Source organism: Myxozyma melibiosi, assembly GCF_037950935.1.
Source record: "Myxozyma melibiosi strain Phaff 52-87 chromosome Unknown BZA70scaffold_15, whole genome shotgun sequence".
Taxonomy (NCBI): domain Eukaryota; kingdom Fungi; phylum Ascomycota; class Lipomycetes; order Lipomycetales; family Lipomycetaceae; genus Myxozyma; species Myxozyma melibiosi.
Genome location: NW_027042929.1, coordinates 308,397 through 324,692, shown reverse-complemented (window position 1 = coordinate 324,692; position 16,296 = coordinate 308,397). Strand labels below are relative to the sequence as shown.

The 16,296-nt window shown below is 54.3% G+C and overlaps 7 protein-coding genes across 7 annotated transcripts; 3 read left to right on the top strand and 4 right to left on the bottom strand.

Moving 5' to 3' along the window:
• Positions 1-578: 578 nt before the first annotated feature.
• BZA70DRAFT_94352 (malic enzyme) lies at positions 579-2,999 on the top strand. The gene is made up of 5 exons (XM_064915560.1): positions 579-953; positions 1,021-1,132; positions 1,198-1,361; positions 1,431-1,580; positions 1,639-2,999. The coding sequence occupies exons 1-5, from the start codon at positions 879-881 to the stop codon at positions 2,875-2,877; spliced, it is 1,740 nt and encodes a 579-aa protein (XP_064765851.1). The 5' UTR covers positions 579-878; the 3' UTR covers positions 2,878-2,999.
• A 1,619-nt stretch (positions 3,000-4,618) lies between these two features.
• Positions 4,619-5,576, bottom strand: BZA70DRAFT_285092 (DNA replication checkpoint mediator, MRC1 domain-containing protein). Its single transcript, XM_064913671.1, has 2 exons — positions 5,035-5,576; positions 4,619-4,972 (listed from the first exon to the last, which is right to left on the bottom strand). The coding sequence occupies exons 1-2, from the start codon at positions 5,229-5,231 to the stop codon at positions 4,645-4,647; spliced, it is 525 nt and encodes a 174-aa protein (XP_064765850.1). The 5' UTR covers positions 5,232-5,576; the 3' UTR covers positions 4,619-4,644.
• Positions 5,577-6,374: 798 nt separating this feature from the next.
• BZA70DRAFT_94477 (uncharacterized protein) lies at positions 6,375-8,326 on the bottom strand. Its single transcript, XM_064915561.1, has one exon. It carries the CDS (start codon positions 8,195-8,197, stop codon positions 6,758-6,760), a length of 1,440 nt encoding a protein of 479 aa, XP_064765849.1. The 5' UTR covers positions 8,198-8,326; the 3' UTR covers positions 6,375-6,757.
• Positions 8,327-9,956, bottom strand: BZA70DRAFT_94313 (uncharacterized protein). The gene has a single exon (XM_064915559.1). It carries the CDS (start codon positions 9,947-9,949, stop codon positions 8,456-8,458), a length of 1,494 nt encoding a protein of 497 aa, XP_064765848.1. The 5' UTR covers positions 9,950-9,956; the 3' UTR covers positions 8,327-8,455.
• Positions 9,957-10,122: 166 nt separating this feature from the next.
• BZA70DRAFT_285088 (low molecular weight phosphotyrosine protein phosphatase) lies at positions 10,123-11,664 on the top strand. Its single transcript, XM_064913670.1, has 6 exons — positions 10,123-10,518; positions 10,573-10,593; positions 10,658-10,823; positions 10,886-10,927; positions 11,004-11,061; positions 11,127-11,664. Exons 1-6 carry the CDS (start codon positions 10,421-10,423, stop codon positions 11,285-11,287), a joined length of 546 nt encoding a protein of 181 aa, XP_064765847.1. The 5' UTR covers positions 10,123-10,420; the 3' UTR covers positions 11,288-11,664.
• A 732-nt stretch (positions 11,665-12,396) lies between these two features.
• BZA70DRAFT_242269 (glycosyltransferase family 2 protein) lies at positions 12,397-15,148 on the top strand (the record flags this gene model as incomplete). Its single annotated transcript, XM_064910563.1, has 2 exons — positions 12,397-14,520; positions 14,579-15,148. 2 exons carry the CDS (start codon positions 12,397-12,399, stop codon positions 15,146-15,148), a joined length of 2,694 nt encoding a protein of 897 aa, XP_064765846.1.
• A 301-nt stretch (positions 15,149-15,449) lies between these two features.
• On the bottom strand, positions 15,450-16,274 carry BZA70DRAFT_269749 (uncharacterized protein; the record flags this gene model as incomplete). Its single annotated transcript, XM_064911234.1, has 1 exon — positions 15,450-16,274. One exon carries the CDS (start codon positions 16,272-16,274, stop codon positions 15,450-15,452), a length of 825 nt encoding a protein of 274 aa, XP_064765845.1.
• Between the last annotated feature and the right edge of the window lie 22 nt (positions 16,275-16,296).

Here is a 16,296-nt window from a genome sequence, read left to right as displayed (position 1 = left end):
CGCCATTTTAATTTCTTGTTTGTATTTTTTTTTCACTAGTTTTCACAACAAAAATTTGGGTAGATAGTACGATGGACGCACGGAAATAAAAAAATATTATAACAAAACTGCTGTGCTCTTTATATCTGAACGATGAGGAGTTGGTGAACGAGTGTCTTCGTATTGTGCAGTATTGTGCATTGTCAAAGCCTTGATTGATATAGGTGTAGATCCAAGATACCTCTTCAAAACTCAAGTAAACAAGACATATGGTATATCTTCCAGCTTGAATATTCATTTCTATTTTCCTCTGTAGTCCTACAAAAATTCACAATCTCTAAAATATTCGCTCGCCTTTGTTTGGTAGAGAAATTCAAAGTGATTAAAATACACAACTACCACGTCGGCGTATCTCGAATATTGTCGCATAGTCAAGTTTCCTCGTTTTGGGATGGGTTTAGGTTGATTTTTCTTATTATTTGTCTGTTTTTTATGTAAAGATTGGTTGTATAGGAGGCTTAGTTAGCTGTTTGAAGGAAGAAATTCGAGGTTAGATGTTGGAAATTGGATAAACTGGATAAGTTATCAGATATCAGGTAAGATTCTTGATCCCGACAGCTACCTCACAGAACAAAAAATAGCAAGAATATACAACAGCAAAAACCTCAACCTCGACCTCAACCATCTCCAAATATCTGAGCTGTATCTGCAGTCGTGAAGAGTGGTGAAGAGCAACAGCTGATCAGATGACATTGATGTCTGCTGCGGCGCGGCATTTCTGGCCGGCATTTACCGCAGCCGAGCTCCGATCATCTCTCACTTTAATCCTCTCTTCCTTCTCCTTTTCTTCTCACCATATCTGTTGCTATACACCAGGCAGGTTCGTATAAGTAATTATAATGACGTCTACACCCGGAACACCATCCTCGAGAATCCCGCTCTCGGTCGCGGGACCGGTGCTGTGTCCTTACGAGGTATGATCTACATCCATGCAACCCCATATCTCCTCTCCCGCTCCTTGCAATATTGACGTACTTCTAGGGCCTGGAAATGCTGAATCTGCCTCAGTTTAACAGAGGAACCGGGTTCACCGCCGAAGAGCGCGAGACGTTCAAGTTACATGGTTTTCTTCCTTCCTCGTTGCAGACGCTCGGTAACTATACAGCTCTTGATTTGTTTTCGGTTTTGAGTAATGCTGATGGGGTGTTGTGCGTTTAGAAAGTCAGGCGACGAGGGCGTATCAGCAGTTTAGAAGCTTGCCTACGCCGCTTGATAAGAATTCGTTCCTCATGAGCTTGAAAACGCAGAACGAGGTGCTGTATTTTAGGTTACTCCAGGATCATCTGAAGGAGATGTTTAGCATCGTCTATACTCCCACCGAGGTACGCTCCCTATCTTCACTTTCATTTCTCTTTATTTTAGATCTTGATGACTGACCATAGATTTTTTAGAGCGAGGCGATTGAGCAATACTCGAGACTATTTAGACGCCCGGAAGGGTGTTTTTTGGATATCAACTTCCCAGAGCGGATTGAAGAGTCGCTTCTCGCGTGGGGTACGAATGAGAATGTAGACTACATCGTCGTCAGTGACGGCGAGGAGGTACGTCCCCAATCTTCTGTATTTTTTGCTTATGATAAGCTAATTTCGAGAGCTGTAGATCCTGGGAATCGGAGATCAAGGCGTCGGCGCGATCGGAATCTCGAGCGCAAAAGGCGTGCTGATGACTCTCTGCGCAGGCGTGCACCCGTCGCGAATCATCCCCGTCGCACTCGACGTCGGCACCGACAACTCCGCCCTGCTCAACGACGACCTCTACCTCGGCAACCGGCACAGCCGCGTGCGCGGCGCGCGCTACGACGACTTTGTCGCAAAGTTTGTGGAGGTCGTCAAGCGCCAGTATCCGCGCGCGATCCTGCATTTCGAGGATTTCGGGCTGTCGAACGCGAGGAGGCTGCTGGATACATACCGCCCGCAGCTTGCGTGCTTTAACGATGACGTGCAGGGCACCGGCGCTGTTACCTTGGGCGCGTTGTTGGCGGCGATGAAGGTCCTGCGGATGCGCATGCGGGATATTCGGTTTGTTATCTTTGGCGCGGGTACGGCGGGGACCGGCATTGCCGATCAGATTAGGGATTTTTTAAAGACAGAGGATGTCGAGGCCGAGCAGATCTTTGAGCATATCTGGCTCGTGGATAAGCCGGGTCTGCTCATGAAGTCGATGGGCGACAAGCTCACGCCCGCGCAGCGCCAGTACGCGGCCTACGACGAGCGATGGGAGGGCTGCGATACCACCTCGCTGCTCGAGGTGATTAAGCGCGTGAAACCTCATGCACTGATCGGCTGCTCTACAAAACCAGGCTCGTTCACGGACGAGGTCCTCAGCGAGATGGCAAAGCACGTCGACCGGCCGATCGTGTTCCCGCTGAGCAACCCCACGCGCCTGCACGAAGCCACACCCGAGCAGATCCTGCGCGCGACGAACGGGAAAGCACTTGTAGCTACCGGCTCACCATTCGACCCCATCAACGGCCGCGAGATTGCCGAAAACAACAATTGCTTCGTCTACCCCGGCATCGGCCTCGGCGCGATCTTGTCGCGCGCAGACCGCATCACCGACGAGATAATCGCTGCCGCCGCGCTACAGCTCTCGAGTCTTGCGCCGGCGGTGACTGCCGACGATCCCGACGGCCCGCTCCTCCCCGACGTGCAAGACATCCGCGAGATCTCGGCCAAGGTCGCGACGGCGGTCGTGCTCAAGGCGCTCGAGGTCGGCGTGGCGCGCGTGGAGCAGATGGATAAGGTGCGCGTGCCGCGCGAGTACGGCAAGTGCCTGGCGTGGGTCAAGACGCAGATGTGGAAGGCCGAGTACCGGCCGCTGAAGAGGGTGATGTTTTAGACCACCAGAAGCAGTAGAGCAGTTACTGATAAAGGCAATTGCTTGTTGTTGACGTAAGAAGGGTTTGCAGAACAAAATAAAGAATAAGGTTTGCGCCGTATCCCGTGCGGCTGAGATTAAAATAGCTTCCCAAAGCAGCCAAGTCGAGCGATTAGGCACAGCGCGAACAGGTTTGTTGATGAGCAGTGTGATCCTCCTTCTGCCGCCCGCAACGCCTGTTTGACTGCCGCAGAGCAGAGAGCAGATGGCAGACAGGAACTCTGCCAGACAGCGCCGGACGCCGGCGACCGGTTCTGGCGGCGGGATGGCGGCGGCGGCGGCCGCGACCGCTGGCCAGGGTCGGTCGGCGGCGAGTGCTGGCATCCCCTACGCGACCAGCACATCACCAAGCGCAACAACATCACCCGCTGGAGCAGGAGTGCGGAGTAGCAGCAGCAGTAGTAGTAGTGCTGCTCGACAACACCAGGTATCGTCGACACAGCCAGCGATGCAGCAGCCGCTTCTGGATGCCCGTACAGACGCGGCTCTGGCCGACTCGTTCACGAGATCAACGAGGTCGCTGTCGCGGCTGAACGTGCTTCTGCAGCTGCAGATTGCTGCGATCGAGAGCTCGTTGCCGGTTCCGGCTGCTGAAGAGGAAAGTCCGATCTTTGACGGGAGTGAGAGAGGGCGGGCGGGACTGCAGGAGCAGGAGCAGGAGCAGGTGCCTGAACTGTCGTTTTTGGGGATCGAGAAGTTGGCGGGCAAAACAAACTACTTCCAATGGAAGTATCTGATGAAGTGCTTTCTCGACCAACTCGACGTCTGGTCCGCTATCGACAGTCCAGCAATACCGTCCTCCGAGGACACCACGACCGCTGACACCGGCTCCAGTCCGCGCTCAGAGCGCCGGCGATCTTCGTCGTCAACACATGCCGCCCGAAGTACCAGACCTCTGTCCGCCTTCTCGACCGACGACCCTGCCTCTGCCGACAAAAACAGCCTCGCGTTTTCATACATCAGACTCTCCGTTTCCGACGCGCTTCTTCCCCAGCTTACCCCTTTTTCCGCCTCCCCGACCTCCGCGCGCCAGGCATGGCTCTACCTCGACGAGACATTTGGCGAAGTGACTGTTTTCGACCGGATCAGCACCGACCGGGCACTCTACCGCCGCGTGCGGGAAGGCGAATCTCTTGCGGCGGGAATTAGGCGGATTCTGGCGGCGGTGGAGTACCTGCGGTGGGCGGGCGACGAGATCGACGATATCACGCTCGTGCGGACGATTTTGGCGAGCTTGCCGGATTCGTATGATGGGTTTATTAAACGGTTGGGGACGGAGCAGCTTGAGTCGTCGCAGAGCGTTATCGGGTTGGTTTTGGATGAGGAGCGGGATCGTAGGCGGAGGTTGCATACGCCGCCTATTCTGCAGTTGACGCAAGAGCCACTACAACAACAGCACGAACGACATGAACTTGAAGAAGAACACATAGACACAGAGGGAACAGAGGCCGAGGATATTGTAGCATACATTAGAAGACCGCTACCATCGCCCTATCCGTTCAAGACACCCTAGCAGCACCATCAAACCATAGACCGGCTCGTTCTTTGTGTTGCATACTATTATCATTGATGGTGTACCGTTATGAAGGGCAGTTTTGCATACATGCACTTGTTGCATTTCATTTTGGATTACGTCGATCATCTGTTGGATTCATCGATCAATAATGTTTTTTGTTTATACTGTAATGTTTAATACTAGAGATATATATTCCCCCCGTTCACATCGCCCTACTCATCATTAATAATCATCGCCAACTGCTCAAACGACACATACTTTGTCTCCACAACCTTCCTCTCATCCTCCTCGATCGTGTCAAAGAACGCCTTTGTCTTTGGATCCGTCGCCAGCGACCCAATCTTCTCGTCCTCCATCAGCAGTTTCCGGCGGCGCTGCTTGCGCCGCTGCCGACGCCGGCGCGCTTCGTACTCGGCTTCGTCTTCAGAGTCGTCGGACAGGTCGAGCGCGCCGCCGGCGTGCTTGCGTTTGCGGAAGCCGCCGTGGACGCCTTTGAGGAGGTCTTGTACGAGTTTTTCGTCGCGGTCGCGTTCTTCCTCGCTGTAGTTCAAAACTAGTTAGTAACAACACATGCTAAATAGAGGAAGAAAACATGGACATACTTAAACCGCGCCTGCACGCGCTCGCGGTTTTCATTTTCATCAGCATCATCATTCATCATAGCGACCAACTCAGGATGTTTCGCCAACACCTCCTCGTCATCGCTATCATCCTCCTCATCATCCGACTGCGACGACCCGCCCACGCCTTTATACTCGTCCTCTGACTCCTCTGCCTTTTCGTCAAACATCGCGCGCATCCGCTTCGAGCGCTTCAGGCGCTTGAGTTCTTTGCGGTGCTGCTTCTTTTTCTGGGCTTCGAGCAGTTTTGCGAACGCGTTCTGCGGGGCTGCAGGGGCGGTCGTGGCAGTGGGTGAACGTGCAGCCGGGTCGGCTTCGGAGTCGCTTGAGGGTGCGGATGCTGCGTCGTCGGAGAAGGATGCGCGGTCGGGACTTGAGTATCGTGCGCGTGTAGGAGGCGATGGGGTCGAGGGCTCGGGCTCGGTGGGGACTTGAGCTGGTGGAGCAGGAATATCAGCTGTAGGTGCTTCGGCATCCACTTCAGCAGTCTCATCCTCCTCCTCCTCCTCCTCCTCCTCCTCCTCGCTCTCACTGTCCTCCTCATCTCCATCATCCTCCGCCTCGTCATCCAACTCCTCAATATCATACTCCTCCTCCTCTTCATCCTCCTCCTCCTCCTCTTCATCATCGAACCTCTCATCCTCATCCCCATTCCACCTCCCCTCCCTCTTATCCTTCCTCCTCGCCTCCTCCGCATTCCTCCTCTCCCGCTCCAACAAATCCTCCACAATCTGCTCCTCCCTCAACTTCTCCTCCAAAGACATAACAAGCGCACTCCCCCCCTTCGCCGCAATCTCACTCATCTTCTCCCTCTTCTCCGCCGCAATCTGCTCCCTCTCCCGCTCCGCAAGCAGTTCGTCCAGCTCCCGGTCCGTAAGCACCCCCGGCCGCCGCCGGCGCTGCGCGGCGGGCGAGGTTTGGCCTAGGAACCGCTTCCATACCGGGACTGCCCTGCGGCCGTGCGAGTTCACGCGGACGTTGTCGAGCGTGATTTTGACTTTTGGTTTGCTGGGGGTTTTCTCGCCGGGCGCGAGGATCTCGAGATCATCATCGTCGTCGTCGTCGGCGGCTTCTTCGTCTGAGTTGTCAGCGGCGGCAAGTTTCTCGGAAAGAAGAGCTGCGGAGCGGGCTTTGGCGGCTTTGATCAGGTTTAACGTGTCTGGATCTAGCTGTGCGCGAAGGATCTGAGGAGTTTGTTTCACATGCTCGTCCTCCTTTGCTTTTGTCTCGACTTTCTCAACAGCAGCGCTCTCTTTCTCAACAACATCATCGGTAGGAGCAGGAGCAGCCGCAAGAGCTCTCATAGCAACCGCCTCTTTAGACATCTTTGCCAAATCAAATTCCTCCCCGTCATCGTCTTCGAAAATGTCGCTATCAGACTCGACACTCTGGCCTGGATCAATCGCCACCGAGGGTGCAGAGGTAGCTTCATGATTCAAGTGCTGCTTCCCAGGACTCTGCCGCTTAACAGGCGACGTCGCAGGCGTACTATCCGCACTATGCTCGTCGCTGTCGAGAACCCCGTCTGCACCCTTTGACGGCGAGGAGGATGCAGCAGCAGCAGCAGCAGCAGTAGGTTGTTCGACTTTGTATTTGCCGCTGGTGGCGTTTGCGTCGAATGCGAACTTTGCAAAGAGCGTTTCTTTGCTGATTTTGCCGACCGTGACGGGTTGGAGGGCGAGTTGGCGGTCTAGAGTTGTAGTTGTTAGTATCTCAAATATGTTATGTGTAGGAGAAAGGAAGGAGGTGAAATGGACGTACTTCGCTCAACGCGAGCAGCTTCTCTGCTCATCTCCTCCATCGCCTTCTTACTCGCCTTCCTCGGCTTCCTCGCGTCCCAAAACTCATCCTCGCTATCCAGAAAGTCATTCTCGTCAATCTCCTCCACCTCGCGCTCGAGCTTCACCCGCTCCAGCTCCGCCGCGCGCCGTTTCGCTTCCGCAGACAGACGCGCCTGGCGCCGCTTGCGCAGGTCGTCGGCGAAGGAAGAGGACTTGGTGAGGTCTGCGAGGTCGGAGAGGTCGTCGGAGGATAGGGCGGTGTCGGAGGCGCTTGGATGATGGGCTGCTGCGCCGGCAATCACGTCGAGGTCAGAGCCGGATAGGGAGGCGCGGCGACGGCAAGGCGGGTTTGGTTTCGATGCCCTCTTCTTTCTTCGCGTGACGCCTTTCACGCGGGCCACGCCTTTCTGGGCCGGTTCACGCTCATCAACTTTCTTCTTCCCCAACGTCTTCCTCCGTCTCTGCCTCACCGGCTTTCTATTCTCCTTATCCGAATCCCCATTTCCCTCCTCATCATCATCAGAAGACGAAAGCTCTTGCAACGCGCGCGCAAGTCGCCGTTCGCGCCGCTGTATCACTTCGTCGTAGTTTGTGTCGCTTTCGTAGTCGGAGTCGCTTTCGCCCTCCGCGATGGTTTCTTTCGAGAGCGGGCCGAGGTCGATGCGGGATTTTTCGAGGTGGCGTTTTATGCGGAGGAGGGATTCGGCGGACAGAGATGAGGTTGATGTTGTGGTTGTGGTTGTGGTTGTGGTTGTGGTTGTGGTTGTTGGTGCTGGTGCTGGGGTGGGTTCGACGATGGCTGCAGCCCGCGGCGACGGCGACTTCGAGCTCTCGTCTACCAATTCAAATCCGGGATGCACATCACTCTCACTTCCACCCTCACTTTCATCTCCTCGACCATCGACCCAATCAACAACCTCATCATCAAACTCCGGAGGCGTAGGCGGCGACGCCAGACGCGTCTTCGTCGCCCGCTTCAGCAAATCTCTCATTCTTTGCCGCGCAAGATTATATTTCTCTTGCACATCTGTTTCTCCCGCACCCTCTCCGGCGTCGCTATCAGCCTCGCTATCAGCCTCGCTCTCGTCTGCACCGGCGTTGCTCTCGTCACTATCTTCATCCTTGTCGTCGTCGTCGAGACTTGACCCGGCCATCATCATTCGCACACGAGTGCGCGGGGTTAATAGCGCGTCGCTGTCGCTTCCGCCGTAGGTATGTTGCGAGGAAGATGTCGATCTCGTCGACCGTGCTGATTTCGGTGTACTCGCAACACTCCTGCCGCCATCAGAGTTGTTCTCCTCTTCCTCATCGTCGTCGTCGTCGAAGAATAGGTTCTCGAGTTTTGGGGGTGTGGAGGGAGCCATTGTCGCTGTCGCTGTTGCTAGCTCGCTGGTATCTCTATGTACTTGTCCAGCTTGTTTTCACAAACAGCTTCTTTCACAGACAAAGACTCGCTGAAAGTGAGCAACTGCGGTAGAGAGACCAGAGACGAGAATGGGAGATCAAAGACCTAAGAAACCCGAGCGCGCGCGGCGCGTGTGCCCGACGCGTCTCAAAAGCTTAAATAGATTTACCCTCCCGAGCACCTCCTACGCGTCTCTTTTTACTTGCTAATAATCATGCTATGTTTCCATTTTCCATTTTATGCAGACTAAGACGCGGTTTGAGGACGTGTCGTTTATATAGCTATCATCGGGGTCGGACTGAGCGGAGACTGCGTCGAATCTCGCGTGATGAAGTGCGACGACGTCGGTGTCTGAGAGCTCGATATACCAAATCGGCTTGTACAGCTTAACCACCGAGTCCCTGTACAGACTCTTATTCCTCAGCATCAACCCGGTCAGAGACTCGGTGGTGGTGGAAGAGGTGGTCGCGTAGTCGTAGCCGCCTAGGTCTGAGGAGATGTTGTCGCCGACGTTGAAGAGCAGGGCCCAGACTGCGGGCTGCTGATGGTGGTGGGGTGTAAGGCGGACGAAAGTGAAGCCGGCGTAACTCTTTATTCCGTGGGCGTATCCGAGGTTTTCGCGGACGACGCGCCATAGTTCGTAGCCGATTGAGGTGGGCTGTTTGCGGGTGCTCTTTGTCTCTGCGGCGGCAGTGGATAGGTTGCGGATGCTCTTTGTCTCTGCAGCGGCGGTGGATAGGTTGCGGTCGGTGATGGCGTTAAGTTTCACGTCGCTTTGAAGTTTCATGATATTTGCGCGTACCAAATTCGCAATGCTGTGAGATAGCATAGGGGTGCTGGTTTGACCTGCTGTAGCAGCCAATGGCCGTCTCGGTGTAGAGGGAGTCAGGCTAAGGCAGTGCGAGGAGGGAAGAGGGGAGTCTGAAAGAGAGCTGATTCGCTGGCGGCCTTGGATGAGAGTAGATAAAGCATTTGCAGACAGCAATGCGCGGCTGCGTTTTCGTGGAGGTGTATCTTCGGGCGGTGAGGTTGGCTTTGCGGATTGATCAGTTCGTGATGGCGATTGATCGGGGGAAAAGACGCGTAGGGGAGAAGGACCCGGTTTGCGAGGCGTGATGCCAATTTTGGGCGGCGTGAAGGTCATGTCTGAGGAGTCGTCTAGCCTGTCTGAGTCGTACTCTTCGATGTTGTCTTTATCCACGGTGGGATTAGATAATGAGGATTCAAGCTGATCTTCGTCGAGAGAGGACCGACGGGGTAGATCTTGCTCATGAAAGGTTTCTTGAGAGGAGGAGAGGGTGTCTGGTTGGTAGATGTCAGCATCAGGGATGCTTTTAGCAGGCCGGAAGATAGGTCGTCGAAGGTCTGTTGGATTCTGGACGATGGTGTTGGAGACAGACGCGCGGGTATCGACTGGGTCGAAGTCCTCCTGAAGCGAGGATGCAGGCGAGTACCTCAAGGTCTCAGAACGCATATATACATCTTCATGATCCTCAACAATGTCATCGCTCGAGATCATGAAGGTCAAATCATCAGTCCTGCTGTCGTCTGCCTTTCTTCGCTTTAGCGGTCTGGCTGGTGGTCTGGCTGGTAGATCTGCGGATTGATCGGACTGAGTTGCTCGGGGAACAAAGCGCGGCAGAGCAGGTCGCTGATTGTTTGCTACATGAGTAGAAGAGGATAGATCGTCATCAACCGAGCTGTCATCCATGTTTATGATCTTTGTATAGAAAGAAGAGAAGAAGAGATCTGAGATGCGCTCGCGTAGAGTTTAGCTTTTAAGGTTCTGAGTTAAGGTTTTAAATTAATTAAGACGCGTGGGAGTAGCAACATAAGATGTTACGTAATAATTGGAAGCCGAGTGGGGGGACATTGATATTGATGTGGTTTGTTTAAGTGTATGCTGTTTGTTACTAAATAGTGGTTAATGTAAAGTAATTGCAGACTGTTTGTTAACATTATTTGAGCTCAGAAGAATTGGCGCGCCGGGGAGTCTCGGTGAGTGTGCACAATCAGATTAAAACCGCGTGGGGGGAAATCTATAAAGAACTGATTGATCCCCGTCTTCTCTTCCGTCACATCTCTGATACTCTGCTTCCTTCTTCTCTGTCTCTTATAGTAGTGAGTATTTAGAGTACAAAACCTCTCTCAAATCATCTTCTCGACTCGCGAGTCTTTAGCTATGGTTGAGTCCTGGTCGCGGTCGCGGGAGCCCTCGCCGCCGCCGCCGCCGAAGACCGACGACTCTATCGCGGTCGCGTTCTGCTGTTTGGGAAACATGTGGGTGCTGTTCTTGTTTGTACTTTGACATGAGATCTGCTAACGTTCAGATAGCTGTCGTTCGCCTATGGCAGAGTACGTACCTTTCTCAAAGAATAGAGTCGACACTGAGCAGAGGGCGCTGACAAAGAGCATCTAGGGCGATAATGCGGCAGAGAACAAAGGAGATGATGCTGGACACCAAAATCACATTAATCGACTCGTTTGGAACGAGCGGGTTCAACGCAGGCGACAACCCGGACCGGAGGACGGTGCAGACCTGTAAAGCGAACGGGGTGCCGATTGCGCACACGTCGCGGCAGATAGTCAGTTGTCTGGTTGTTTGAGGTTTGAGGAGTGTGTGCTGACAATTCTTAATTAATCTAAGAGCAAATCTGATTTCCACAAGTTTGACTATATCTTTGCAATGGTACGTTTGGCTTTGTGCCGTGGAGAGGTGAATGCTGTGCTCGTGAATAGAGGTGCTGACTGATCTCGATATCCAGGACCGAGATAACCTAGAAGACCTCAATTATATGCGTCCGCGCGGCATCCGAGCCAAGAGTGAGTGCTGTACTTATAATTCTCTCTAGTCCTCTAACAACCTCAATCTCACACTACTCATCCAGTCGAGCTATTCGGGACCTACTGCGAGAACCCGAAACTAGACCGGATCGTGAGCGACCCGTACTATGGCGGGCCGGACGGGTTCCAGAAGAGCTTCAAGCAGCTGGATCATTTCACGCGGGTGTTTTTGAAGACGATAGAGAAGGGTGCAGGTGGAGAGTAGGATAGAGTCTGATATGTGATCTTTGTCTGCAGTTCTCTTTGACTGCTATTTGAGGGTGTAATAGACAGCCAAGAACACCGTCATCGTCACCACTACTTCACCGACACATCATCAACACATCACCACCACCACCACATCACCGTCATGAGTATGAGTCCATCACCATCATGAGTTCATCATGGGTTCACTCCGGCTGTGCAGCACAGCCCCAGCACAGCCCCGGTGGCGGTGTTAACTTAAAACCTTAAATATTATGCGACGCGGCTGTCGCGTCTCAAAACTCAGCGCCGACGTCGACCTCCACGAACTTCCTCGCGACTCTTCTTTCTTCTTGTATTGTTCTTCTTCTTCTTCTTCTTCTTCTTCTTCTTCTTCTTACTATCATCTGCTTGATTGTCAATTGCCAATTGCCAATTGCCAATTGTCACCATGGCCGACAACAACTACGGCAGCAATCCCAACGACGACTCTAACTGTATCTACTCCCTCCCCCTCCATCCCTTCCATCTGCTAACCCCCCAGATCCCTACTCCGCCAACCCCATCGCCCCCGTCCCCGTTCGCCCCCCGATCCCGCGGACGTATCCCTACGACGACGACCAGCAGCCCCCGCTCGAACCCGTCTCCTTCCTCGACCACACCTCCCCGACCCCTGTCTCCAACCTCTCCTCCGCCTACAACTACGACCCCCCCTCCTTCCCCTCCCACCAGCAGCAGCAGTACCACTCGCCCTCGCCCCAGCCCGCATACAGCCCGCGTCCTGACCGCTACTCCTTCCAAGCCCAAGAACCCCAGTACGCGCAGCCAAACGACCCCTTCTACACCCAGCAGTCCATCCCCCAGCCCTCCTATGCTCAGCCGCAGCCCACCATCTCCTACACCCCCGCCTACCCTGCCGTGCCCGAGCAGTCCTACGGCGGCGGCGGCGGTCTCGTGAACGACCACGATCCCACAGACACCTACGTCGGCCAGGACGACGCCTTCCCCCTCACGAGCTACCCCGTCCCGCCCGCGGGCATCGCGACCCTGGACCAGAACCGGCTCTCGGCCCCCGCCGACAACTACTACGACTCCACCGCGTCCGACGACGGCCTGAGCTACTCGACCGGAATGCCGGCCACCTGGAAAGGCGAGTCCTACGCAATCAACACCTACGTCGACGACCCCGAGGACGACGACAACGACAATGAAGACGACGGCGACTCGTATCTCGACGACGACGACGAGGATATCCTCGGCCGCCCTGAAGACGCGACCCTCTACGCATACAGTGATCCCGCTGCGGCCCAGAACCTGGCCGAGGAAGGCAGAGGCTTTGTTGCTCCTGGAGGTATCCTCCGCGGCGAGGACTACCCCGAAGATCAGGACGCTGAGGACAACGGCGTTTCCCCCGTCTGGCCCGCGCCCGCGCTCCAACTCCGCCGCCATCTGACGACGCGAAAAGTCAAGTTCTTCCGCGGAAACCTCGTGCTGGACTGCCAGGTCTCTAATGAACTGCTCTCGCGCTCGACAAACAGCACCGGCCGCGAGTTTACGCACATGCGCTACACCGCCGCGACCTCGGCCACCCCGACTCTGTTCCCGCAGGAAGACTACACCCTCCGCCAGAGCCTGTACAACACGCCGCGCTCGACAGAGATGTTTGTCGTCGTCACGCTCTACAATGAGAGCGACGAGCTGCTGGCGCGCACGCTCAAGGGCGTTTTTGCAAACATCTACCATCTCTGCAAGATTAAGCCCAACCGTCCCGGCGGCGACGTCTGGGGCCCTGATTCGTGGAAGAAAGTCGTTGTCTGCGTCGTGGCAGACGGCCGTGCGATCATGAAGCCGCGCGCAAAAGCGCTCATGGCCGCGCTCGGCTGCTATCAGGAGGGCGTTGCCGTCAACAAAGTCGACGAGAAAGAAGTCACGGCTCATATTTACGAGTACACCACCCAGATCGGCATCTCGGACGTGCGCAACGGCGTCGTGAGCTTTTCCGACAACCGCGAGGACGAGATGAAGAACAAGGCGTGTCCGATCCAGCTCTTGTTTTGCTTGAAGGAGAAGAACGCAAAGAAGATTAACTCGCACCGGTGGTTTTTCGAGGCCTTTGCGCCGATCCTGCAGCCTAATATCTGCGTCTTGCTTGATGCTGGTACAAAGCCGGGAAGCAATTCGCTGTTCCATCTCTGGTATGAGTTTTACAAAAACCCGCACGTCGGCGGCGCCTGTGGTGAGATTAAAGCCGATCTCGGCCGCGCCGGACGCAATCTTTTGAATCCGCTCGTGGCGGCGCAGAACTTTGAGTACAAGATGTCAAACATTCTCGACAAACCGCTCGAGTCTGCTTTTGGGTTTATCTCTGTCCTTCCCGGTGCGTTTTCGGCGTACAGATACACAGCTTTGCTCAGAGGCGGGTTCCAGATCTCGCCTGCTGGAGACGCAAAGCTGGAGAACGTGAATGAATACGGCCCGCTCGACAAGTACTTCCTTGGCGAGACTATCCACACTTCCAACGCCGGAATTTTCACAAAGAATATGTACCTGGCCGAGGACCGAATTCTCTGCTACGAGCTTGTTTCGAAACGCGGCGCGTCGTGGGTGCTGCATTATGTCAAGAACGCGCACGCCGAGACCGACGTCCCCGGTGATTTAGCCGAGATGATCCTGCAGCGTCGTCGCTGGTTGAACGGTTCGTTCTTTGCCGCCCTGTACTCGCTCACGCACGCGTTCAACATCTGGCGATCGAACCACTCGATCTTCCGCAAACTGATGTTCCACGTCGAATTTTTCTACCAGTTCATCTCGATCCTGTTTTCGTGGTTCGGACTCGCAAACTTCTTCCTCGTGTTTAGACTGCTGACGGCCAGTGTCGGCGCGGCCGGCATGGGCTTCACCGCCGGTCGGTATCTCGGCGTGGTCCTCGAATGGCTGTACGCGGGCTGTCTGATTGTCTGCTTCGTGCTCTCGCTGGGAAACAAGCCGCAGGGCACAAAAAAGGCGTATCTGACGATGGTCTACTTCTTTGCGTTCCTGATGTGCTACCTCACTTTTGCGGTGATTTACGTCGCCGTGAAGTCTGTGCAGTCTGTCCAGGACGATCTCGAGTCGGACGATAATCGCGGGATCGAGTTTAAGGATTTCTTTACGAATAGCGTGCTTAGAGGACTTATTCTGTCGCTCGGGTCGACTTATGTGCTGTACTTTGTCGCGTCGTTTATGTTTTTCGAGTTTGGACATATGTTCACTTCTGTGAGTCTTAGTCCCTCATCCTCCTCTATTCTTTTTGTCATGCTAATTATTCCAATAGCTCTTCCAGTACATGCTCCTGAGTCCCTCCTACATCAACGTCCTAAACGTCTACGCGTTCTGCAACATCCACGATATCTCATGGGGCACCAAAGGCGACACCGGCTCCAAGAACGATCTCGGCAAAGCGAAATCCAAAGGCGACGGCGAATCCAAGACCGCGCGGATAGCGGTGCCCACGCGGCCGGACGAGATCGACGAGGAATACCGCAAGCAGTGCGAGATGCTGCTGATCGACCCGAAACAGATCGTGGAGGTCAAGAGTCCGAAGCAGCAAGAAGACGACGCGCGCAAAGTCGCAGAGGAGAAAGCAAACAGCTACTACGCGCTCGTGCGCTCCGTCGTCGTGCTCACCTGGATGGTGAGCAATTTCGCAATCGTCGCGGTCGTGCTGCAGACCGCGGGCTTGTCGCGACTGACCAGCAGCGACAGCGATAGTGACTCGGACTCGTCTGATCGGCAGGAGGAGATTTCGTCTGTGTATTTGCAGGTGATTTTGTGGACTGTTGCGGCGCTGGCTTTTGTGAGGTTTGTCGGGGCGTCGTTTTATTTGGTCATGAGGTTTTTCTAGGTTGTTGAAGTTTTTTTATGTTTATGTTTTTGCATTCGCGCTTTTGTTTACTGTTTATGTTGTTATGTAGAAGCATTAGATTTTCATGCACTATATACTATCTTATGTAGAGACGTTAGTTCTGAATACTATCCACTATATAATATTTACAAAACAAGTAGAAGCATTAGATATTCATGCACTATACATCATCTCACGTAGAGGCATACTATTTCACGTAGAAGCATTTTCGTAGTGTATGCGCCATTTACAAAATAAGTTGAAGAATTAGATATTCATGCACTATATACTATTTACAACCTCACCAGTTATACTCCTGCCCTCTCTTATCATAGAACGGCTTGTCGCGCAACGTATTCCACGGCTTCTTCCCCATCATCTTCTTCTTCTTCTCAGTCGCGATCCGCTCCAACGTAACAGGAGTCTTGATAATCATCTGCACATGGTGCTCCTTTCTAAGCAGCGTACCGGCCCGTCCACGGCCTTTGTAATCGATCCTCGATCTCGCCGCCATATCCGGCTTGGGTTCCTTGCCGGACCAGACCTGGGCGATGTAGAGGCCTTTGGTGGACATGCCGAGCGCTTTTGCTTCGTCGAGCGCGCGGTAGAGAAGGGTTTCGAGGTGCTTGGCCTCGTGCTTGACGTTGAAATGGCAGTGCGCGATCGCGCGCGTGACGGTCATTTTCCGGAGCGAGCGCAGGAGCGGGGTCACTTTCTTGACGCTGCCGGAGAGCGTGTGGGATTTGATCCAGAGCGAGGGCTCGAGGAGCTCCTGCAGCCGCCGGTTGACTTTGAACTTGTACTTCTTGCCCGTGATGAGCGGGTCATCCACGCCGGTCGTTTGGCGGAGGTAGACTGCTTTCTGCAGCGGCGAGAGGAGCACGTCGATCGCTTTCTTTGGCGTCGGCTTTGTGATGGCCAGAAGCTCCGGGTCCTCCTCAGGCGGGATCTTTGCTTTCTCAGCCGACTCAGCAGTCGCATCTGGCTTGCCTTCCTGACCGGCAGTATACTGATCCAGCGAGCGATTAAGTTCCTCAAGCTCGCGATCTTCCTCCGTCTTGGTCTCCTCACCAGGCTTCGCGTCGTCCTTCTTCTGCATCGACAAATCAATCAAGTCAAACTCCATAGGCTGACGCTTCGGCGCCGGC